Genomic DNA, 25,085 nt, shown 5'->3' with positions numbered 1-25,085 from the left:
ACGTACTGACAAGTTGGGAGACCTGGGAGGCCGAGGAACATTGCCAAAATGTGAGATAATCCGGCCAGGAAACATGCGTCTAAGGATTGTCGTTGAAGTGTTTGCGGTGTGCAACGTTGCCCCATCCTGCTGGAACCAAACGCGGTTTAAAGGGATTCATCGTCTTCTTAGTTCTGGTTTCAAGAATGTTTCAAGCATATGAATGTAACGAACAGAATTAACAGTAACTGTAGCCCCGTTCTCTTAAAAAAAAGGTCCAATAATGCCAACAGAGCCAAGACCACACCAAACTGTTACTTTTTCTGAGTGTAGAGGACGCTGGTGGATAAGGTGTGGATGATCTGGAGCCAAGTAATGTAGGTTTTGCTTATTCACGGTCCCGTTTAAATGAAAAATGAGCTTCATCACTCATCAATAAAATTTCGTTTTCATTCGATCCCAAAATCACTTGCATTCTGTAAGCGAAGTCTTCTCATACAGCAGAATAAGTTTCCTTAAGTTGTTGGATGATGAGCATTTTGTAGGGATGGAATTTTAATTCTTTATGCAGAATTCATCTAACCAATTCACGATTGATTCGTGACTCACTAGCATGACGTCTAGCTGACCATCCTGGGCTTCTGACTGCCACTCGCCTTACCCTTTCAACATTTTATGGTGTCGTTACTCTGTGTCTTGGGCCAGGATGCTTCTTATCCAGTTTGTTTCCAGTTGATCTGAAGTTTTCCACCCATCTGAAGATTGTGTTATGGCTCAGAACAGCTCCATGTCGACCGACATTAAACCGCGCATGAAACAATCACTGCGTAGCAATAATAGACTCACCACTTTTCATGAAACTGTCATAGATAAACACTCGACTTTGCAAGTCCCACTGCTCCATAGTGACTGAGTAAATGAAATGACATCTTGAGTGGATCAGAACTATCCCCACCACGACCACCTCTCACCACTGCGCCCTCAGTACTATGCAATTCAAAACCATCCGTCTCCCGTGTGTCACCCTGTACTATACCATTGAAGTTATTGGTAGATAATTGTACATATGAATACCAAGGGCACAGTCTACAGACAGCATGTAACTAAGTATGAACTGGTCTTGCTTCTGCACTCTATCAGAATCAGAATTGAGGTTGTCATAGACAACAAAAAGAAATTAATAAGATCTGCAAAACTGAGGGGAAGAAAATTCCTTCCCAAGTAATGCCATGTATTGATTACATAGTTCTAGACTATTCTATGAAATAGTTTCTGATGCTAGAAGACCTGTCTCATGGCTTTGAAAATGAACCTTTAGAATTCATGTTGTTTTTGTTGTTGTTGTTTTTGTGGTCTTCAGTACAGTGACTGGTTTCATGAAGCTCTCCATGCTACTCTATCCTGTGCAAGCTTCTTCATCTCCAAGTAAGTACTGCACCCTACATCCTTCTGAATCTGCTTAGTGTATTCATCTCTTGGTCTCCCTCTATGATTTTTACCCCCTACGCTGCCCTCCTATACTAACTTGGTGCTCCCTTGATGCCTCAAAACATGTCCAACCAACTGACCCCTTCTTCTAGTCAAGATGTGCCACAAATTCCTCTTCTCCCTAATTCTATTCAGTACCTCCCCATTAGTTACATGATCTACCCATCTAATCTTCAACATTCTTCTGTAGCACCACATTTCAAAAGCTTCTATTCTCTTCTTGTCTAAACTATTTATCGTCCATGTTTTGCATCCATACATGGCTACCCTCCAGACAGATACTCACATGTAAATCTATACTCAATGTTAATAAATTTCTCTTCTTCTGAAACGCTTTTTCTTTCCATTGCCAGTCTACATTTTGTATCCTCTCTACTTTGACCATCATCAGCTATTTTGCTCCACAAATAGCAAAATTCATCTTCTACTTCAAGTGTGTCATTTCCTAATCTAATTCCCTCAGTATCACTTGTTTTAATTATACTAAATTTCATTATCCTCGATTTGCTTTTGTTGATGTTTATCTTATATCCTTCTTTGAAGACACTGTCCACTCCATTCAACTGCTCTTCCAGGTCTTTTGCTGTCTCTGCCAGAATTACAATGTCATCGGCAAACCTCAAAGTTTTTATTACTTCTCAATGGATTTTAATTCCTATTCCAAATTTTTCTTTTGTTCCCTTTACTGCTTGCTCAATATGTAGATTGAATAACATCAGAGATAGGCTACAACTATGTCTCACTCCCGTCCCAACCACTGCTTCCCTTTTATGCCCCTCGACTCATATAACTGCCATCTGGTTTCTGTACAAATTGTAAATAGCCTTTCACTCCCTGTATTTGACCCCTGCCACATTCAGAATTTGAAAGAGAATATTCCAGTCAAAATTGTTAAAAGCTTTCTCTAAATCTACAAATGCTAGAAACATAAGTTTGCCTTTCCTTAACGTATCCTCTAAGATAAGTCCTAGAGTCAGTATTGCCTCATGTGTTCTCTGGTACCAAGCGCCACGGAATTTGAATCCCTGACAGACATCATGGGCGTCGAAGACCCCTAGAGGTCTCTGCACCATCGCGCCGTAAGCTGTTGCAGTGCGCGTGTCCTGGCCCGCATTTAGTGTGAGGGTGGCACAGTGGAACACGTGGTTCCAGCGGCCAATAGTGGTGCCCCCGGTAGAGTATTTAAGCACTTGCCTCTTGCTCAGACAGGTAGCCTAATCGTTGCATGAGTCTTGACACATTGCCTCAACAACAGACATCGTGTTTACCATTCATGGTTTTCCTTACTTGTGGACATCTTGGATTCATTTGGTTGTCTCTGTCACTCCGTTGCTTTTTGCGTGTTGTCGTCATAAGGTCTCTCTTTATCGTCCGTCATTGTTCCATGTCTGTCCCTTCCATTCGTTTGTTTGTTCGCGGGCTGCTCTCTGTTTGGTCCCACCATGCTTTCTCAGCCACCCCGCGACCGTTCCGGACACAGTTACAACATGTTACAACACTTCTATGAAATCCAAATCAATCTTCTCCAGTTTTTCCATTATTCTGTAAAGAACTCATGTTAGTATTTTGCAACCATAACTTATTAAAATTATAGTTTGGTAATTTTCACACCTGTCAACACATGCTTTCTTAGGGTTTGGAATTATTACGTTCTTCTTGACATCTGAGGGTATTTCACCTGTCTCATACACCTTGCTCACCAGATGGTAGAGTTTTGTCAGGGCTGGCTCTCCCAAGGCTATCAGTAGTTCTAATGGAATGTTGTCTACTCCTGGGACCATGTTTCAACTCAGGTCTTTCAGTGCTCTGTCAAATTCTTCATGCAGTACCATATCTCCCATTTCATCTTCACCTATATCCTTTTCCATTTCCACAATATTGCCCTCGAGTACATTGCCCATGTACAGACCCTCTGTATACTCTTTCCACCTTTCTGCTTTCCCTTCTTTGCTTACAACTGGTTTTCTGTCTGAGGTCTTGATATTCATACACGTGATTCTCTTTTCTCCAAAGGTCTCTTTAATTTTCCTGTAGGCAATATCTATCTTACTCCTAATGATATATGCCTCTACATCCTTACATTCATCCTTCAGCCGTCCCTGCTTAGCCATTTTGCACTTCCTGTCGATCTCATTTTTTGGACATTTCTATTCCTTTTTGCCTGCTTCATTTATTGCATTTTTATATTTTCTCCTTTCATCAATTAAATTCAATATCTCTTATGTTACCCTCATCTTTTTACCTACCTGATCCTCTGCTGCCTTCTCTATCCCATCTCTCAAAGCTACCCAGTCTTCTGCTGTATTTCTGCCCCCTGTTCTTGTCAATTTTTCCCTAATGCACTCTCTGAAACTCTCTAAAACCTCTGGTTCTTTCAGTTAATCCAGATCCCATCTCCTTACATTCCCACCTTTTTGCAGTTTGTTCAGTTTTAATGTGTAGTTCATAACCAATAGCTTGAGCTCAGAGTCCATATCTGCCCCTGGAAATGTCTTACAATTTAAAACCCGGTTCCTAAAACTCTGCCTTACCAGTATATAATATATCTGAAACCAGTGTCTCCAAGCCTCTTCCACATATACAACCTTCTATCATAATTCTTAAACCAAGTGTTAGCTATGATTAAGTTATGCTCTGTGCAAAATTCTACCAAGCGGCTTCCTCTTTCGGTCCTTATCCCCATTCCATATTTACCTACTACTTTTTCTTCTCTTTCTGTTCCTACTATCGAATTCAAGTCCCCCATGACTTTTAAATTTTTATCTCCTTTCACTGTCTGAACAATTTCTTTTATCTCAGCTTACGTTTCTTCCATGTCTTCGTCATCTGCGGAGCTAGTTGTCATATAAACTTCTACTACTGTGGTAGGTGAGGGATTCGTATCTATCTTGCCTACTATAATGCGTTCATTATGCTGTTCGTAGTAGCTATTGACATTATTACCCTCTTCAACTGCTGGCGGTCTCTGTCAGTCAACAGACGAGGTCGGCCTGTACGCTTTTGTGTTGTATGTGTTTCTTTACGTTTCCACTTCACTATCACATCGGAAACAGTAAACCTAGGGATGTTTAGGAGTGTGGAAATCTCATGTACAGAAGTATGACACAATTGACACTCAATCACCCGCCCACGTTCGAAGCCCGTGAGTTCTGTGGAGTGCTCCATTCTGCTCTTTCATGATGTCTAATCACTACTGAGGTCGCTGATATGGAGTACCTGGGAGTAGGTAACAGCACAATGCACCTAATATGAAAACCGTATGTTTTTGAGGGTGTCCAGATACTTTCGATCACATAGTGTAATTTGTCAGTGTCCCTGACAATGTGCACACCCTGTTCTTTCGAGTAAGCAGTTGTTAGCCATCTGTTATAATAGTCCACATATGCTGGTAAGAAAGGACTGCATTGCCAGCATGAGTTGGCTACAAGTGTGTCTGATTTTGACATGCCTGTTGTTGATGAAAACACTGATAATTTATAGGCTGAGGATACAGTGCTGGCTTTTTTACTGTTGTTTGCAATTTTTAAAGTAGTTTAGGAGGTTGTGGACGGTGGATAATGTATGTTTAGAGCATATTCAACTTCACAATTTTATAGTGTCTCTATCTTTTGCTACTGCAGTTTTCACATAAAACAACTTATAAGTTACTTGAATGATTTCAAACAATGGAATGTAGCAATATAATGAGGAGGATAGTTGCTACTAACCATATAGCGGAGATGCTGAGTTGCAGAAAGACAGCAAAAAGTCTGTCAGAAAATCAGTTTTCAGCCAACAAGGCCTTTTTCAAAAATAGACCACACACACACACACACACACACACACACACACACACACACACACACACACACACTTGATCACAGTCTCTGACAGCTGGAGCCACACACCAGACCACAGCTCCAGCTGCCAGAGACGGTATTCTTCATGTGTGTGTGTGTGTGTGTGTGTGTGTGTGTGTGTGTGTGTGTGTGTGAGTGAGTTGCATTGCATGAGTGTGTGTGTTGTCTATTTTTGACAAAGGCCTTGTTGGCCAGAAGCTAACTTCCCAACAGTCTTTTTGTTGTGCCTTTCTGCGACTCAGCGTTGGATGATTTCATGTACACTTACAAATTACCCGAAACACTATCCAGTGATAGGTCATGTGAGTGCCTGAGATAGTATCTCATTACTGGAGCAAAGCAGAGTATGATGCCACAAATTAATGATTGTATGTAAAGGCTTGCACATTATATTTCCAATCTGAAGCTTGCAACAATCTGAAGTAGAATTACCCTTAAAATCTGTTACCTAAGGCCTGTACGATGGGTCATTCTGCTTCTCTTATTGCATGAATTCCAAGTAAGAACCCACTGCATGTTTCTGATTGCAGAAATATTCAGACAGTTTACTACAATGTTCTACAGATCTTTGAATAATCTAACATACTAGGATCACTTAAAAGATTTAGTTGATTAAGAAGTTCGACATTTTCAGATTAAAAGATAACATGAAATCAAATGACACATTAGTATCAGAAAAGCTACATCCCAATAAATTCAGCCACTCAACGCTAGTAAACATTCCATTGCTCCAGCTGCCTATCAATTGGAGGGAACAGGTGGAGGGCCATAGAAAAGATGGTAGTGCCTTGCACATAGAGATGAAGTTACTCTTGTTGTTTGTACAACAAGACCCTATTCCTACTACATCACGAACTCTTGAGCATGTTATTTGGACAATTATAATGCATTTTAGTGTTCCAAAACCATTTGCACACAACTTCACTTGGGCAGATTCATTGCCACTTTCTTATTGGTCATGATATTAATTTTTTTAGCTCATAGACATAGTCAACACAAATTGTAATCCCTATAGTAGCAAAGATTGTCAAGTCAAACACATTTTAGCCATCTAGTTTCCAAACTTATTTTATTTGGCTACCAGTTTTGGCGATTTACTATGCCATGTTCAGGCCCCTGACCAATGTGTAGGAATATTCCATCTCGGTTCTGGTCAAAACAGGGGCCAGCAGTCGAATACTGGTATACGTAGATATCTGGTTGCTATAGCAATCACTTCAACCATCATCTGCTGACTGTTGGTTGAAGTGATCACTATAACAAGCAGACATATACAGATGCCAGTACTTGATTGCTGGCCCCTGTTGTGAATAGAAACAAGGTGGAATCTTCCTACATGTTGGTCAGGGGCCTGAAGATGGCATAGTAAATCGCCAACACTGATAGCTAAATAAAGTAAGTTTGGAAGCTAGACAGCTGAAAGGTGTTTTATTTGACAACCTGTATCAAACAGCTGAGTCCTGCAGCCATCTCGGAAAAGATGGACATTCAGCTACAGTATCATGTCTGCTGGTCAGTACCAACAATAAGAAATCAAACAGGAAACTTTACACACATTGGTCACTGGCAAAAGCTGGTAGCAGCCATTCATGTATTTCAACCCATATTTCTGGGATGACCCACAAGACATGCCTCGAGTGGCAAAATGTTTCATCTGACTACATTGGAGCATAAGATGAGAATACAAGAAATGCTGTTGAACCTCTGATCAATTTTATTTTTCTAAGCAAATTTTAGAAAAGCTTATGTGTAAGTGGTATCTTAACCATCTCATCACACATAATATATTTAATGTTTTATGAGGCAGATGTTAAAAGTTACATTTTCAAATGCTAATCTTATTTAGTTTGCAGATCACGCAGGTACAAGGTCATTTTAAATGATTGAAGTGATTCCACAGATTTACTGCAGCTATATTACTTGACATATTGTCACAGGGCTTTGCACTCACATAGAAAAACCCAGAAAGTTTCTTTTATTTTTTTTTTTATTTTTTTACAGGTTTTCCATATGTGCCCTCTACTTAGTCTGCAGATATGAAGTTGATAATCAAGTTCTTTGCATGTTTGGCACAGCATGTCGCTACCAGTCTGTTAAAAAGCTCTGTTGATGCATGCTCACAGGTAGGTTTGCTGGTAGAGACGGTGTTAACATTGAATCTTTCGCACAACACAACATTAAAAAATCACATGGGGTTAGCATGGAGGCCATGGAATGAATTGCTGATCGTCAACTCCACCATGACCAATCCATCAGTTTCTCAATTTCCTATACAGGAATTCATTATGTTGAACTAGGGTGGAGCTCTGCAGAATGAGCCAATTTTCTAGCATTTCCAGAAGCTCATGATCTATAATGGTATTTTCGCAGAAGAAAAAGAGACCATAAACTTTAAACCATGAGACTGCGCAGAAGACATCAACTTTTGGTACATCTCAAACGTACTACATGATACTGTAAGGATTGTCTGACTCCCAAATTTGGACATTATGCTTATTCATTGTGCCATTCATAAAAAAATATTGCTTCATCACTTAAGATGACTTTCTCACAAAACTCATTCTCTTTCATAAGCTGTTGTAATTGTGCAAAAAATTCAAAGCATCTGACTTTGTCATCATGAGTCATGGCTTGTAGCAGTTGCAAGTTGTAAGGCTTCAGCTTCACTCAGTGTCTTAAGATCTTCCAAACAGTTGGGTGTGATATGTTCAGCTCTCTGTTTGTGCTGTTTGTCAACTTCTGTGGCCTGCATGCGACACTCACCCACACACTATCAACCGTTTCTTCACTCACTGCAGGCCAACCCATTGATTTCCCCTTGCAGAGGCATCCTGAAGCTTTAAACAGTGCATACTGTCACCAGATGGAGTTGGCAGTTGGTGGAACTTTGTTGAACTTCATTCTGCAGTGTCGTTGCACTGTTATGGTAAACTTATGTGAATGCTTTTCAAACACAACATTCACTTTCTTGGCGTCTGTTGCAGTCTTGCCTAACTTCTCACTGCTACACATTTGTGGCAGAAATCTGCGTTGCACATGCAGCACTACAAAATTTTTGAATTTTTCTATATGAACATTGAGTTTTGTAACAGTATGTCAATTAATGTAGCTACAGTGAAGTTATGAAATCGCTTCAGTCATTCTTAATAACCTTGTATTATGGTAAACAGCAAGTCAAGTACAGTTTTAGAAAGGGCTGCTAATGAAAGTTTCCATGGACATTAATGAATGATTTGTAGCCAACTCATTGTCATTAAATTTGAAAAAGTTCGCTATATGCATTCCAGAGCATTTTAGAGATTTCTACCCACCATAAGCAAAAATTATGATGACTGAAAGATGGTGGAGGACAAAATCATTAAATTTTGTGGTGACTTCAGTGGAGAAAGGCATTCCACAGAATTATTGAAACGCTTAACACACATAATAATTTGCAGTGTGCTTGCTGTGAAACATTGGTGACATAAAAATAAATAAATAAATAAAAATCTGGCATATTTTGCTTGCTTTCTTTCCATAATTTCAAATGGTATGATGGGTTAAGGTAACTCTACAAACCAAGCCAATATTTTCTGAATCCAAAATCATGTAAAGTGAATTATTTAGAGTTAAGACCATCCTACAGAGTAGTATTTTTAATCATAAATAAATTTATTTCAAATAATACATTCCTTTCAGTAACTAACAACTCAGTTCACAAATTCAGTTGTAGGAATAAGAACAAGAAACATTAAGGCTTACTGGCATTTCCTTTGTCCCCAAAAGGTGTCCACTATTCAGAAACATAAATTTACAATAATTTACGAGTAAATATGAAAGCTCTAGTGACAATGAAAGTACTGCTTTGTAAGGAACCTGACAAAATCTTTTGTGACAAACTATGTCTAATCCATTACCTAGTTACATAGTACCGTAGATCCAGTTGGTGTAAATATTGTTATTAATGTCACACAATACAAGTGCTATGTAATATTCAGCTTTTGGACCTCTTAAGCGCTGTAACATGATCAGTATATGTAAACATTCTTAATTTTTTTTCATGGACAACAGCAGAGTTTACTAACCAGTGGCAGAGCATGCTGCTGAATGCAATGTTTTAAAAGGAGCTTTAGCGAAGAGAATTCCTAAACTGTTTCCTAGAGGTTTTCAATGAAACTTTTCCCACCTCAAGCCTGGTGACTAAGAGTGGCCAGTAAAATAAATTGGATTACATCAGGAATTAAAGTTTCTAGTGCCAGTTTCACAATGAGTTAAAACGTAACAAAAATGCTGACTTTGTGCAGTATGTAAAGAGATATAAGAACACATTCAAAAAGTTATACAGGCAGCAAAAAAATTGGCTAACAACATTTATATTAGCAAACATGAAAATAAATCAAAGGCAATTTGGGTTGTCGTCGAATCTGAATTGGGAGTAAAGAACAATTGCCAATAAAATGTCCAAATGTGAATTAAAAATGATATAATTGTAGACCCTTTTCAAATGTCAAACTGTTTCAATGATTTTTTCATAAATTTGGTGAAATCAAAAGTAGATATCATAGCCTACCAGGACAAGGTAGATGCCAACTTTGTAAATATGAAACAAAATGCAAGCCTTAAAACATTCAAAAGAATTATCCCAAAAGATGTAGAAGATGCTATAGTGTCTTTAAAAAAATCAGCTCGGCGGGATGAAATTCAAACCGTTGTAATCAAGGCTGTTTATAACATCATTTCTCATCCATTAGCTAAAAATATTAATCAGTCATTTGGGGAAGGACATTTCCCGGATGTGTTAAAATATGCTGAAATAAGACCATTGTTAAGAAAGACTCACCAGATGACTTGGGAAATTACCACCCTATTTCCCTGCTGCCAGTTTTTGCTAAGGATTGTTGCAAAACATCTTGAAAACTTTCTTATAAAAAATGATATTATAGTTAAAAATCAATTTGGATTTCAAAAGGTAAAATACAATAAATGCCATCAGGGAATTCACTGAAAAGATAAGCTCTGCTTTAGACAAGGGTAAAAAGGTCACTGGTATTTTTTATGATTTGACCATAGCTTTTGACTTGGTCAATTACTTACTACTTCTACACAAGTTAGAGAGATATGGGATCATGGACAGGGCATTATAGTGGTTCAAATCTTATTGGTCTGAAAGAAAACAGACAGTTATTCTAAATCCAAATGGAAAAAAATCATTCTCGGACTGGGAAAGGGGCCCTGCAGCGCTCAAGTTTAGAGCCTTATATTTTTCTTCTGTACATAAATTATTTACCTTTAAACATTGATGTTCATTCTGTTTTATTCGCAGATGGCACCCTGGTTTTAATTGAAAATGTTCAGATTCATGATACTGTGGAAAATATAAATGGGAAACTTAGAATTATGGTTTCAGCAAAATGGTTTAAAACTCAATGGCACAAAAACACAATTAGTGCAGTTCAGTGCTAAAACATTATCAGCATCTCCCATAAAAATAGTGCACAGCGATCAGGAAATGACTGAAGCAAGTTATGTAAAATTTCTAGGTCTAAACCTTGACAGAAATTTAAATCGAAGACACATGTAGACTTCTTAGCAAACAAGCTAAACAGCGTAGCTTATGTGATGAATGTCTTATCTGGTTCTACCCTTATGGACACCAGGAAGATAATCTACCACAGCTACTTTGAAACTATAATTCGATACAGAATAATTCTCTGGGGAAACTCTACGAACAGCCTGAAATTACTTACACTTCAAAAGAGAATCATAAGAAACATGTTTAGTTCGAAAAAGAACATCATGTGTTCATTATTTGAAAAATTAAAAATGCTAACCATTCCTTCTCTGTACTTTTACGAAGTTTTTATTTTCATATATAAAAATCAAAACTCACCTGACAATTTTCATTTCAACCAAAGTTGCATTACTTATCACAGACACAGTTTCAAACTTCCCTCTCATAATTTAAAACTTTATGCTCAAACACCATTGCACATTGGATTAAAAATTTACACTAAAGTAAACAACACAAATCTGTTAAATGCGCAGTTTGACCCACTAAAAAAATTGTTATTTAATACACTAGTGGAAAAATGTTGTTATTCAATTGAAGAACTCATGCAGGGCAGTTTGGTAATTTTTAAAGAAAAGAAACAATTAAGATAATGTATTGTATAATAAATTGTTAATATATTGCATAAACTGTATTGCAAGCTGCAAAATGTCTGTAAGTGTTATATATGTTCCTGTTAAATTGTCCATGTCTAAAAATTCAGAAATGCCTGCTTCAATATGTTAATTATTATAATTTCAAAAAAAAAAAAAAAAATGGCTCTGAGCACTATGGGACTCAACATCTTAGGTCATAAGTCCCCTAGAACTTAGAACTACTTAAACCTAACTAACCTAAGGACATCACACACACCCATGCCCGAGGCAGGATTCGAACCTGCGACCGTAGCAGTCCCGCGGTTCCGGACTGCAGCGCCAGAACCGCTAGACCACCGCGGCCGGCTTATAATTTCATTTTTAAAAGTAATTTTGATGTATCTCCAGTACAAGAATCTTTGATTTGTAACTGTACTTAATGATACAAATAAACTACATTCTGCATTCCCATCTGGATCCTTCTCCTGAATACCTGCTCCCCTGAAATGTGCAGATTGGATTACAAGCCCTTCTTCAATCCTACAATCCTGCAGGTGTCAGTCTCCTTTAGTTCCTGTCCTACACCCAACTCCACCCTTGTCCCTCTGCCCCCAACTTCACTGACTCTACATTTACACTCTTCTTTTCTCAGTCAAGTGTGTGTGTGTGTGTGTGTGTGTGTGTGAGAGAGAAAGAGAGAGAGAGAGAGAGAGAGAGAGAGAGAGAGAGAGAATTATTTCAGATGAGGAACTTGTCTGAAACCATAACAACATTCTCAATTTATGTGCCTATCAATTGATCATTGCCTGTTGTATACTGTAAATGGTTGCCTTTAAGCCTTTCATTATTTATCAGTGGAATATTAAATATTAAACAATTTGTGGTGTTGCATGAGATTATTGTTTTGGATGGTGGTTAGTTCATTTTTTGAGCCCCCAATCCACATACAAGTACTTCCTCCAAATATTACTAGTAATTAATTTGTAACCTCTTCCACAAGGTCCAGAAGAAGTACGTTCCCGCTCACTGCATTTAATAAATCTAATAAAAGATGCCAAACTGCTTGTCAAACAGAAGTGTACTATTGTGGAGGAGAGTAGTGATACACTGAAAGAAAAAGCTGTAAATGGATTTGAAGTAAGTATTTATTAAGAAATATAAAGGAGACCTTGAACAGTCGTCTGACTTGGCATTACAACTATGTATTGTATGCATGTTGTGTTTGTGAGAAAAATCCTAAATTTTCTGAAGTTGGGGTTTACAAATAAATCGGGTGGGATATTACATCTACACTTTTATGCCATATTATTATGACCATCTCCTAAATATGACAGACATGATGTAAAGTGTGGATGAGGAATAGATATGCAAAGGAACTGAAATGCTGTCCATGCCTCTTGATTTCAAAGGTAAAGGAAACAATTTATATGAGTTTCAAAAAGGGTAAATAAATTGCTTTCAAAATGGGAGCACAGTTTGTAATGGTTTTATGAATAAGTTTTATGTAATATGTTATATCCCTGTGCCATTGTTGTCTGAAAAGAAAGTCACCTGCAAGAGCAAGAGAAAGACGTCTCACACGCAGCAATTAAACTGTTCACTTTCCAAATAAACAGTGGGGCAACAGGAGTTATTTCAGCTGCTGCTGTTCAGAAAACACTACTGCAGGGAGATAATGTCTGCAGGCTTGTTATTAATGGTGCATTGGTGGCTAAGACGTGAATTTACTTGATAATATCAAAACTGGATTGCTGCTTTTTTGCTGATAGGAACTTTTTTGTAATGAGTTATGTTTTGCAGTTCATAGTGTGGATGGATGTCAGTGTGCAGCGTGGTGGGGTTTTACTCTGCTGTGCTGGCTGCATATTAGAAATTCACCTACCTCAGAACGGCGTCTGCTCAATGGCCCTTCACTCGGCAACGTAGGTACTTACAAGATGATGTCAAAGCAGTGTTGATAAAAAACACCAGCTAATATCTACAATTACTGAGGCTGCACAACTCTGGCAATGAAATAAAGTTCTGTAGAAAAACTGGCATTAAAAAATTTATCAAGCGGTAAGAAAATGGATTGGCTTCTGGAAAATAATGTCCGAAATTTCCACACAAAAATGTTTATTTTGTCCAGCCAAAGAAACAGTACTATTCAGTTCACATTTAAACTATTGGCTATTTTCTTTTTGTTCACCACTGATACACTCAATTCATATGCACAGCAGCCAGAAATCTGTCCAAACCCGACCGGAATCAAACAACGTTTTCACAGTCATTAATTTCATCACTAATTTGAGTTATTACATTCGGTCCTTCTTGTGGATTTAAAAAAAAGAAATTGCTCGCCAAAATGCTCAGTGGTTGAATACTGAAACATGCCATGTGGATACTACGTTAGCCACGACACGTATCAAACACGAGGAATTCAATATTCCTTCATTTTACACATTATTGTGACTCCCACTCGTAACACGACTGTCCACATTCAGAGCTAGCGAGAGACTCCCTTCTTGGGGCCTCACTCCCCGTATAACTATCAGGGAGGCGAGTCTGATCCGTATCTAATCCACCTAATGAAATAACGACGAGGTCTGATGTGTTGGCCAGCTTGCATGTGGCTTTTGGGCAGTTCCCCACAACCCACTACATAAATATCAGGCAGGTACTCATGTCCTGCCTCAGATAGAAGGTACACAAAAATTTAGTACATCCTCACATTTTCAAGTAGGATTAACTGTAGATGCAGACTGATGATTTAATATCCCTGTCAGCAGAGTAAGTTGACAGCGGTTCAGAGGTGTTGCAGCTCATAAGTGAGGAGTGCCACCAGAGGCATGGAACATGAGTCACGTTGGCTGAGCCACTTACAGCCACAGGCTAAGCAAGCTGCTGCAGCTCAGTCTCATATAGCAAACTGTATTTGCTGTTTTCAATTATACCTGGCTTCTGTACTGACACTGGTCTTGCTTTGGACCTTGATTTGCTGGCTATCATTCTTGGTGTCTGTTGAGTGCTCCATTCACAACAAACTTGGCTTTGTCTACAGCTTATGCATTTGTATCTGGTCCGGACATTTTATATGGGGTACACAGATTCCATCCTGGAGCTGAAGATGTTCAGTAACCCTTAATCAGCAGCAGCAGCAGCAGTCCACATCACTAACAGTAGAACTTGAGCAAATACCTCAGACCAAAGGCGAATTGGACATCTGTGACCCTGATTGTAAGGTTCATTGTGTTTGTGTCTTCTCCCTGTAATGCACAACTGGAAATATCCATGTTCACCTATCCAGAAAATGACTTCCAAATCATGTAGTTGCAGAGTCTGCTGTTACCAGTGTCTACTTTGATAATTGTCTGTGAGCAAAGTGTGTCATGTCTTTGAGTGGATATCTTTGTGGCATGCACCAGTTATACAGTACATTCTGGATGCTGGCTCTTTTATTGTGACAGTATTCATAGAAAATAGTGAATGAACCTTGGCAATCACAATGGAAGCTGCCAGCAGTCCATACTGTCACAGTAAGTAAAAGAATTCATTTTTCAGTACAGCTTGCCATATAAATATTACTCTTGGTGATATATTAAAGTATTTTAAAATACACTCTTATCATGCAGCCAGAACACAGCATCACACTATGTAAATAAACATGTAACATCCTTGTGCACCATCTGAAGGTGAGCCTGAAAAGGCTTGAAAACTTATTAATGGAATAAACAAATACTTACAAGAGCGACAAATTGCAATTTGATGGATATATATTGTGACATTTGGAATCAGCAGTGTGTGGAAGAGCCCCTGCACCATGAAAAATGATTACTGGATCATACAATGTGACCACTGTGCAAAATGGCCACTGTCTAGTCTGCTTCATGCCCACAGTAGACAATACAGCTCCTCTCTCTGGACACTGACTCCATCTGATCTGTGCTGGTTTAGTGCTGTGCATTCCTTTGTATCAGCTGCTATTGTCAATGAAATCATTGAAATGCCCTATCCTAAAATTTGCTATTTCAGACAAGTTCTACTTCAGTGTGTCAAACAGTGGTGCCTGCATACATGTAGATGCTACAGTGTTGATCACGGTCTGGCAACCTACACTGCTCAGTGGTGTAGCAGAGCATAAAGTCAGTTACAGACGCAATTGGATACAACATGTTACTTTAACTCTTGACTTACTGATGACAATCTGAGTACTAACCATTGCACAGAGAGTTTTAACAGCCCAGAGAACTGTCCCTGTACATGTGTCCCTACTTTGAAGGATCATGTTCCTCTACCACATGTGATAAGGAATGTGTAAAATTTCTTCGAAGAATAATGGGTGCCACCGCACTATCCTGACATGCACGTTTACATGTCAAGTCATTGTCAGATGTTTGTGATTGAAGTGTTTGGCATGGTTCTCCATAACCTGCTGCTGATGCCTTGTGATCTTGCATACAAAGTAGATGGGGAGATTTTTCAGGAATTCACCCAGGCCCTCCGTGATTTCATGTCACAGTGTTTAAAAGTTGCGATTGTAGTATATGGGGACTCCACTCAGTACAGAATTTGTGGAGACAGAGATTGTGTACAGTTCTGTAATCATAATTATTTATATGAGGACTACTCTTAAATTAACATGATTGACTGTTAAAAAAGAAAAAAATAGATACAACTTTTTATATACAATCTGTATTAACATATTGACATTACTTATTCACGGTTGTCACCCAAATCCAAACATTTGTTATACTGTGACACCAGCTTCTGTATCCTTTCATGAAAGAATGGTGCTGACTAATGCTTTAGCCAGTTGACAGCATCTTTGAGCTCATCATCAGTTGTGAAATACTGAGTAGCCAGCCAGGTCGTCATCTTGGTGAAGAGATGAAAAAGTCTGAGTTTTTCCTTTGTTTGATGCACAGTATGTTGTTTGCGAAGGAGAATGACTTCTCTGTGATCATCCCACACCATCTGTTTTGGATTGACCTTTGGAGTTTCATAAGTGTCTTATGACAAACATGAGATGTCACAGTATTCTCACACGTTACTCTCATGAAATCTGTTGTCAGAATGCTTTTGCTACCCCAAAAAACTGTGATTCTTGATTTGTGGTTTGACAGCATTTGCTTGAATTTTTTGGGCTTATTGGGAGAATGAGTGTGCTTCCACTGTTTGGACTCTTAATTAACATCAGTGTTCTCACACTCCATCCATGCCTCATCCCCAGTCACAGTTCTATTTGGACATAACTACCCCTCTTCATTGTGGCATTAAAGGAATGTCAAAACTGAACCATTCTTTCAGTTTTAGACATTATGGTACCCACTGTGCATGAACAAAAGTTATGATAATCTAACCTCTCTGTGACACTATTACAGATGGTTAAAGACTGTTCTCCATGAAATCTGAGGCTCCTCTTCAGGGAGCTTGGAAATTGTGAACCGATATCTTGTATGCACGATTTCATCAACATGTTGCACAACACCATGTTACAACTAAATGTCTTCCTTAACCACTTTCACAATGCTCAACTGTGAGAGTAGCTTTGAATTTTCTGCACAATTCCCTCGCAACACCGTCATTCATAATCAATCCCCATACAAAGTACACAGTCTGTGATGAACCTTGATGGCATTAACTTCTCTTGTTTGCAAGAAGCAAATGTCAGAATGTATGTCACAACTGGTGGGAGTCCAATATTGCTTCCATTTCATTCACTTGCTGCTTACACACTGATGAACAGAACAGAGAACTGACTGATACAATATGACCTTCAGAATCTCCTTTTCCAACCACACAAGTGCCATGAAACTATAAGCATGTGTTTATTTTTAAGAGGTTAATTTATGAATATACCTTGTGTACTTTCATGAGGTACAAATTTTATTCCGAAGGAAGCAAGATTAGCATTTAACATGCCATCAAAGACAAAGTCATTGGAAGAGGATCTGCATTCTGATTGGACAAGAATGGGAAGAAAATTTGCTGTAACCTTCTCAAAAGATTTATCCTGGTATTTACCTGAAACATTTTATGGATCCATGAAATGCTTAAATCTGAATGGGCAGTAGGGGTTTTGATTCATCATTCCTCCCAAACTTGTATCCAGTGCTAAGTTAATCACACCCACATGAATGCAATTTGGTGTTGCAAATAAACTTGTATCATTCAATCAATAAGTGAAAAGCGGCTGTCCAGGTTTGCTTTAGGCACCTTCAGCCAGTATCCAAAACACTCACCTGCTCTGAAAAAGAGTAACCATGTTCAGTAATTTTTCAAAATAAAACAAAACTGCAGTTATGAAATGCAAATTGTTCACATAGCATGCTTCAGTTTTATGCTGGAATTCATCACACCAAAGCATTTTGAACTACCTCATTGTAGATGGAACATTGAATGTTAGCCTTCCTTCCTTTCATCACAACAAGTGCCTGTCTTAGAATTTACTTTATAAATATTTCCCTTTTATATGTCTTTCAAATACATAAACTAAACTGGACAAATACTAACAATGGGAATGAAATTAAAATGACATTGTGAATTGAATAAATTGCTACTCACTCCATAGAGTAGAAGCTGCATGGCAGACAGCCACATTTAAAAGTAGGATATGGTTCAGCTTCCAGACAAAATCCTTTATCAAGAGAAGAAACACACACACACACACACACAGTCACTGTCGTCTCCAGGTGCTCTGGTCCCCTCCTACTTTTAAATATGGCTGTCTGCCACTCGTTGCCTCCTCTTTGTGGTGAGCAGCATTCTTTCCTGTTCACACTGTTATTGTACAAATATAATTTTGATAACTAAAAGAAAATTCTTATAAGTAGTTGTTATTCCTTATTAGAAAAAACCCACATAGTTTTGGATTGCAGGAAAGCAACAGCAATGAGTCTACTGCTAACAGTGATGTTGCAAAACCATCAAACACAAGGCGTGGACTCTGTAATCGACGAAGCAAGGCATATGAAAGTTTTGTGTTGAAGAATAGACATCATCTGAAAACTGAGCTACGTTTATGTGAACGTGCGTGCCAGAGAGTTCTGATGTACTCCAATAACTTCCTACACAGGCAGCTGAAAACTTCACCTAACCAGTAAGTTTAGTATTTCTTTAAACACTTATGTACTTTGTTTCATAGTTTAAACAATGGAAAACCCAGGATGGTATAATGACATTATTATGAAAAGGAAAGATTGCTACTCACTATACAGCAGAGGTTTTGAGTTGCAGACAGACACAACAAAACAAGTACTAAACACGTAAGCTTTCAGCCAGAAGGCCTTCTTCCAAAAAAGACAACACACATTTGTGCGTGCGTAGACACACACACACACACACACACACACACACACACACACACACACACAAATGCAGTTCACACACACTGTGTTTGATGGAAGGCGCTATCTGGGTGGTGAAGGGGTAGCTGGGATGGGGAGTTGGAGGGAAAGTAGTATGTGGGTTGGAGATGGTAAAGTGCTATTTGTGGGAACATATAAGGACAAAGTGGGGAGAGGGTGAGGCAGTTAAGTGCAGTTGGAAAGTTAGACGGAGGGCAGGGGGAGAGGGGCTATGGAAAAGAAGCGAACTGAAAAGACTGTGGCTGCTTGGTGGTATAGGGGGTTGTGTAGTGTTGGAACTGGAACAGCATAGGGGATTGGGGGGGGGGGGGGGGGGGGGGTAAAAGGTTGAGGCTAGGAGGGTTACGGGAACAAAGGATATATTGTAGTGAGAGTTCCCACCTGCGCAGTTCAGAAGCCTGGTGTTGGTGGGAAGAATACAGATGGCATAGCCTGTGAAGCAGTCATTGAAATGAAAAATGTCGTGTTGCCAGCATGCCCAACAACTGGGTGGTCCAGCTGTTTCTTGACCACAGTTTGTCGGTGGCGATTTATGCAGACAGACAGGCTGTTGTTGTCATTTCCATGTAGAATGCAGCACAGTGGTTGCAACTTAGCTTATAGATCACATATCTGATTTCACAGTTCACTATGCCATTCAATGTAACAGGTCATGACTGGTGTAGGTGGTGGTGGTAGGAGGATATATGGGACAGGTCTTGCTTCTAGGTTTATTACAGGGACATGAGTCATGAGACAAATGATTGGAAGCAGGTGTTGTGTAGGAATGGACAAGGATATCGTGTTGGTTCTACGGGCAGTGGAATATCCCTTTGGGAGGTCGAGGAGGATGGTGGGTAGGACATTCCTTATTTCAGCACAAGAAGAGAGGTAGTCACAATCCTGCCAGAGAATATGATTCAGTTGCTCCTGTCCTGGATGGTACTGAATTACAAGGGAATGCTCCTGTGTGACTGGACAGTGGAACTTTTGGAAGTGGTGCGTGACTGGAGAGATGAGCACAGAACTATTTCTGTACAAGGGTAGGAGGCAAATTACAGTCTGTGAAGGCCTCAGTGAGACCCTTGGTATGTTTTGAGAGGGACTGCTCATTATTACACCCGTGAACATTGCATCTGTAGTTGTATGCCTTCACAGACCGCAGTTACCCTCCTATCCTTGTACAGAAACAGTTCTCCCATGCCTTATGTCTCCAGTCACACATCCCAAAGTCCCACCATATGGCTACAGAGGAACATTCCCCTCGTGACTCAGTACCACTCTGGACTGGTGCAACTGAATCACATTGTCTGCCAGGGATTTTACTACCTTTCATTGTGTCCCTAAGTGAGGAATGTCCTATCCACTATCCTCCTGGCTGTCCCACAGTGTGCCAGCTGGAGTGGCCGAGCGGTTCTAGGCGCTTCAGTCTGTAACCGCGCGACCGCTACAGTCGCAGGTTCGAATCCTGCCTCGGGCATGGATGTGTGTGATGTCCTTAGGTTAGTTAGGTTTAAGTAGTTCTAAGTTCTAGGGGACTGATGACCTCAACTGTTAAGTCCCATAATGCTCAGAGCCATTTGAACCATTTTTTTGTCCCACAGTGGTCTTCCACCATCCATCGAACCAACACAATATCCTTGTCTGTCCCTACACAACTCCTGCTCCCAATCCCTTGCCTCATGGCTCATATGCCTGTAGTAGACCTAGATGCAAGATCTGTCTCATACATCCTCCTACCACCACCACCACCACCACCACCACCTACTCCAGCCCCCCTGCGGGTCCGGGGTAAGAATAGGCCCGAGGTATTGCTGCCTGTCATAAGAGGCGACTAAAAGGAGCCCCTCCCCCTCAAGGGGGTAGTTTGCGCCTGCGTCCGGGGACGGACAGTTCAACGACTTACATTTGTGGTTATTTCGGTTTTTCGCTTATTCTGGTTTCTTCCTTCTTTTGTTTTTTTCCTTTCTTTGTCCTTCTCCCTCTCTCACTGTCTTCCTTACTTTTTACATTGCCTCCTTCTCCTTGACTTCTTGTCCACCCTATGGTCTCCACCTCAGCATTTGAGACAGTATGTCCTTTCTCTCCTTCTTTCCCTTTTTTTTTTTGTTATCTTTTTCCTGCCTGTGCGTGCCTGAAGGCCAACCCACGCATTCACACACATAACCGGTGACGGGGTAAAGCATAATTCCCCACCCTGGGTAGACAAGTAGGGCCCGTGCGTACCCCCTGGTAAAGGCCAGGCCCAGGGAGGGGTGATTGCCCGAGCTGACACCTTCCGACCATGCCGATTGGTCCCTCCGTCCATTTCTCGGGAGGTGTGACCTGAGATGTAGACATTCACCTAAGGCAGGAGCGCCCTCTGAGAGGGTCCCCACAAGAAAAGAGTGCGCCATCAGAGACGCTGGCAATCATGGGGGATTCATCCGCAATGGATTTCTCTTCTTCTTCTCTCTTCTGCCCAAAAGCAGAAACTTGACCAGCCACCAGTGAAAAAAGTACTACCACCTGTCCCAAAGTTCCTCGTAGTTTCTAAATCTGAGAACGGCAAGGATTTTTCATCAGTCAACCCTTTTGTTATTCAGAAAGGCGTAGATGCCATAGCTGGACCTGTACCAGGATGCGTAACAGTACCTTGTTGTTGGAAACTGAGAGCGCCTTTCAGGCACAAAAACTCCTTCGGGCCACACTCCTGTACACGTTCCCTGTCCGGGTGGAGGCTCACCGCACCCTGAATTCGTCCCGTGGTGTGGTATCTACTACATCACTCGATGGATTGACTGACGAGTAGATTCAGTCTTTCCTCACTGAGCAGGTTGTGACGGCTGTCCATAGGGTCATGAAAAAGGTCGACAATGACTTTGTACTGACCCGGACACTTTTCTTGACCTTTGATAGTGTTCAGCTACCGTCGCGCATCAAAGCGGGTTATGAGGTTATTTCTGTTCGCCCCTATGTCCCGACACCTATGCGCTGCTACCAGTGTCAGCATTTTAACCACACCCGCCAGTCTTGTTCTAATGCAGATAAATGCATCACTTGTGGCAGGGATGCCCATGAGGGTGACTGTCCACCTCCGTCTCCTCGTTGCGTGAACTGTCAGGGTGACCATGCATCGTCCTCTCGCGACTGTCCTGTCTACAAGGATGAACGCTGTATACAGGAAATTCGGGTCAAAGAGAAAGTGTCCACCTCGGCTGCTTGCAAGCTTTTTGCTAGTAGGAAGCCCACGCTGCTCCCAGCAGGGAAATACAGTACTGTCCTTGCCTCTCCTCGGTCTACCATGGAGGTATCAACGCAGACATGCGAACTGAACTTTAGCGCTACGGTCGTCTGTTCAGCCAGTGCTAAGATCACTTGGTCAATGTCTCCTCTTCCTCCCGTCACCCCTAAGACACAAGCACTTTCATCAGCTTCTGCCAAGGCTAAGACCCAGAAGTCAGATGCACGGGCCTTCAAGAAGGAACCGTCCCGTTTAGACTTCTTACGTACACCAAACTCCCAGCCATCGACCAGTACTTCGACTAAATGACCTTCCAAGAAGGCTCATAGGAAGAAAAGTTAACCTTCTCCGCCACGGTGCATTTCTTCTCCTGCGCCACCCAGCGGTTGCCGCCCCAGGCAGTCATCCGTTTTGCCTGGCCACACCGCTGGTAGCCAAACATCTGGCCATTCACCGGCGGAGGAAGCTCCCCCTCCCGACCATCTTAACATGGTGGCCGACGAACCTATTGAAAAAATGGATGATGACTCTCCACCTGCTGATAGCGGCAGCGGTGCTCGCTTGAAGCCAGGCCCTCAGTGGCCTTCGAGGTGACCCCTTCTTGCTTCTCTTTTCTTTTTCTTCTCATGATCGCACTTCTTCATTGGAATATTAGCGGCATTCACTCCAACCGAGAGGACTTAAAGTTGTTGCTACGCTTGCAATGTCCGCTCATAATAGCTCTCCAGGAAATGGAGCTACGCCCATGCGATCGTATTGACTTGTCAATCTATACCTCTATGCATTTTGACCTACCCCTGTGGCAGGTATTCCGGCTCATGGAGGGGTTATGTTGCTGGTCCGGGATGACATCTACTATGATCCCATCACATTGCACACCGATCTGCAGGCAGTTGCCGTCCAAATAACTCTCCCCACTTTCACATTTTCCATTTGTACTGTTTGCTCTCCATTGTCGTCTGCCGTTACTAGGGCAGACATGATGGAAATTATTGCACAGCTACCTGCACCATTTTTGTTGACTGGAGACTTCAATGCCCACCATCCCCTTTGGGGCTCTCCAGGATCCTGCCCGAGAGGCTTCCTGTTAGCAGACCTTTTCAACCACCTCAATCTTGTCTGCCTCAATACTGGCACCCCTACTTTTCTTTCAGACACAACTCACGCCTATTCCCATTTAGACCTCTCTATATGTACTACCCAACTAAGCACACCACTATGGGATCACTGGGGCACTGGGAAGCTGGCTAAAATCCTACCTCCAAAACAGGAAGCAGAAGGTAATTCTCAATGGGAGCAATAAAGAGGGAGAGGTAGTAGAGTCAGACTGGAGCACTGTACTCTATGGAGTACCCCAGGGATCCGTCCTTGGTCCATTGCTGTTTCTGATATCCGTAAATGACCTACCTTTTTCATGCAATACATGCAAGTTCACCATGTTTGCTGACGACACCAGCATTTTGATTAGTAACAAATAGCTCACTGATACAGAGGTTACAGTACTATTAACCTGGTTCCAAGTGAACTCGCTCACAGTAAACCTGAGCAAAACAAATTATATCCATTTCAGCCTTGACCACAAACTCCCCCAGGAGATTACTGTTTTAAATAACAATAATCAGATAGAAAGGGTACACTGCACCAAATTCTTAGGCCTCCACATAGACAGTAGGCTCAACTGGGACCACCATGTCCTCGAGACTGTAAAAAGGCTGTCCTCAGCAATTTTTGCCATTACGACAATCTCACAATTTGGAAACATAAATGTCATGAAGTCCACATACTTTGCATACTTCCACTCCATTATGTGTTATGGCATCATCTTCTGGGGCAATTCACTCTCATCTAAAAAAAATCTTACTCATGCAGAAAAAAGTAGTCCGTATAATGTGCAGAGTACCCCCGATAACCTCCTGCCGTACGCTCTTTAAAAAACTTGGAATACTTTCCACAGCCTGCCAGTATATTTTTTCCCTAATGAGTTTCTTGGCTGACAATCCTGCCCACTATGAAACCAATGAAAGCTTCCATTATCACAATCCAAGAAAGAAGGTTGACCTCCCCTTTGAACTAAAAAGTTTAATTCGGGTACAGAAAGGAGTGCATTACTCCAGTGTCAAAATATTTAACTTATTACCGAGCTATATAAAAAGTCTATGTAGTAACAGTGCATCATTCATAAACAATCTAAAGACATATTTAATCGAGAAAATGTTTTACTCACTTGATGAATACTTCAACAGAGAAAAGTAGTCTTTGTATGTATTTATATTTACTGTTGTTTGTTTATGTTCTTTTTGTTCCTATTTGTAACCATATACTTACTGTGACAAATAGGCTTTTGCAATGTGATAAACTTTGCATAATGTATTATTCCTACAACTTTATTTTAGTTCATTATTATTTTTGCAAGTCTTATGTAATTTATGTCTAGTTCTGCTCTTGTAAACTAATTGATACCATGGTCTGTGAACATATATTACTCAAGTCATTCTACATCCTAGCGTCATACGCATAACAGGATCTATGGAATTTGTAGATAAACATAGGTTTGAGTAGTACGCTCTTTCTGATAGGTATTCGGGCGACCACTTCCCTTGTGTTATCCATCTCCTGCATCACACCCCATCTCCATGCTTAACTAATTGGAACATCTCCAAAGCAGACTGGGGGCTCTTCTCTTTCAGGGCGACATTACAGGATCAAAACTTCGCAAGCTGTGATAGTCAAGTCGCACACCTCACGGAAGTCATTCTCACTGCTTCTGAGTATTCCATCCCTCATACTACTTCTTTTCCATGTCGCGTACCGGTCCCCTGGTGGACCGCAGCATGTAGAGACGCTATACGTGCTCGTCAACGTGCTTTACGCACCTTTAAACACCACCATACGATGGCGAATTGTATTAATTATAAACGATTACGTGTGCAGTGTCGTCGTGTTAAGTAAGAAAGCCAGCTGGGCTGCTTTCACAAGCTCCTTCAACAATTTTACTCCTTCTTCTGTTGTTGGGGTAGTCTGCACTGACTATCTGGCACTAAGGTCCACTCACCAGTTTCTGGCTTGACGGTCGCAAGTGGCGTCCTTGTGGCCCCTGACGATGTCTCC

At 40.7% G+C, this 25,085-nt stretch overlaps 1 protein-coding gene across 1 annotated transcript in view; it reads left to right on the top strand.

Moving 5' to 3' along the window:
- LOC126187496 (uncharacterized) overlaps positions 1 to 25,085 on the top strand; it is a 166,042-nt gene that overhangs the window by 75,544 nt on the left and 65,413 nt on the right. The window contains exons 6-7 of the mRNA XM_049928609.1: positions 12,430 to 12,566; positions 18,287 to 18,507. Of these exons, the coding sequence (XP_049784566.1) occupies positions 12,430 to 12,566; positions 18,287 to 18,507 (358 nt within the window). The remainder of the gene's footprint in view (positions 1 to 12,429; positions 12,567 to 18,286; positions 18,508 to 25,085) is intronic.

Source organism: Schistocerca cancellata, chromosome 5 (assembly GCF_023864275.1).
Source record: "Schistocerca cancellata isolate TAMUIC-IGC-003103 chromosome 5, iqSchCanc2.1, whole genome shotgun sequence".
In the NCBI taxonomy this organism is placed as follows: Eukaryota; Metazoa; Arthropoda; class Insecta; order Orthoptera; family Acrididae; genus Schistocerca; species Schistocerca cancellata.
This window is presented reverse-complemented; position numbering and strand designations above follow the sequence as displayed.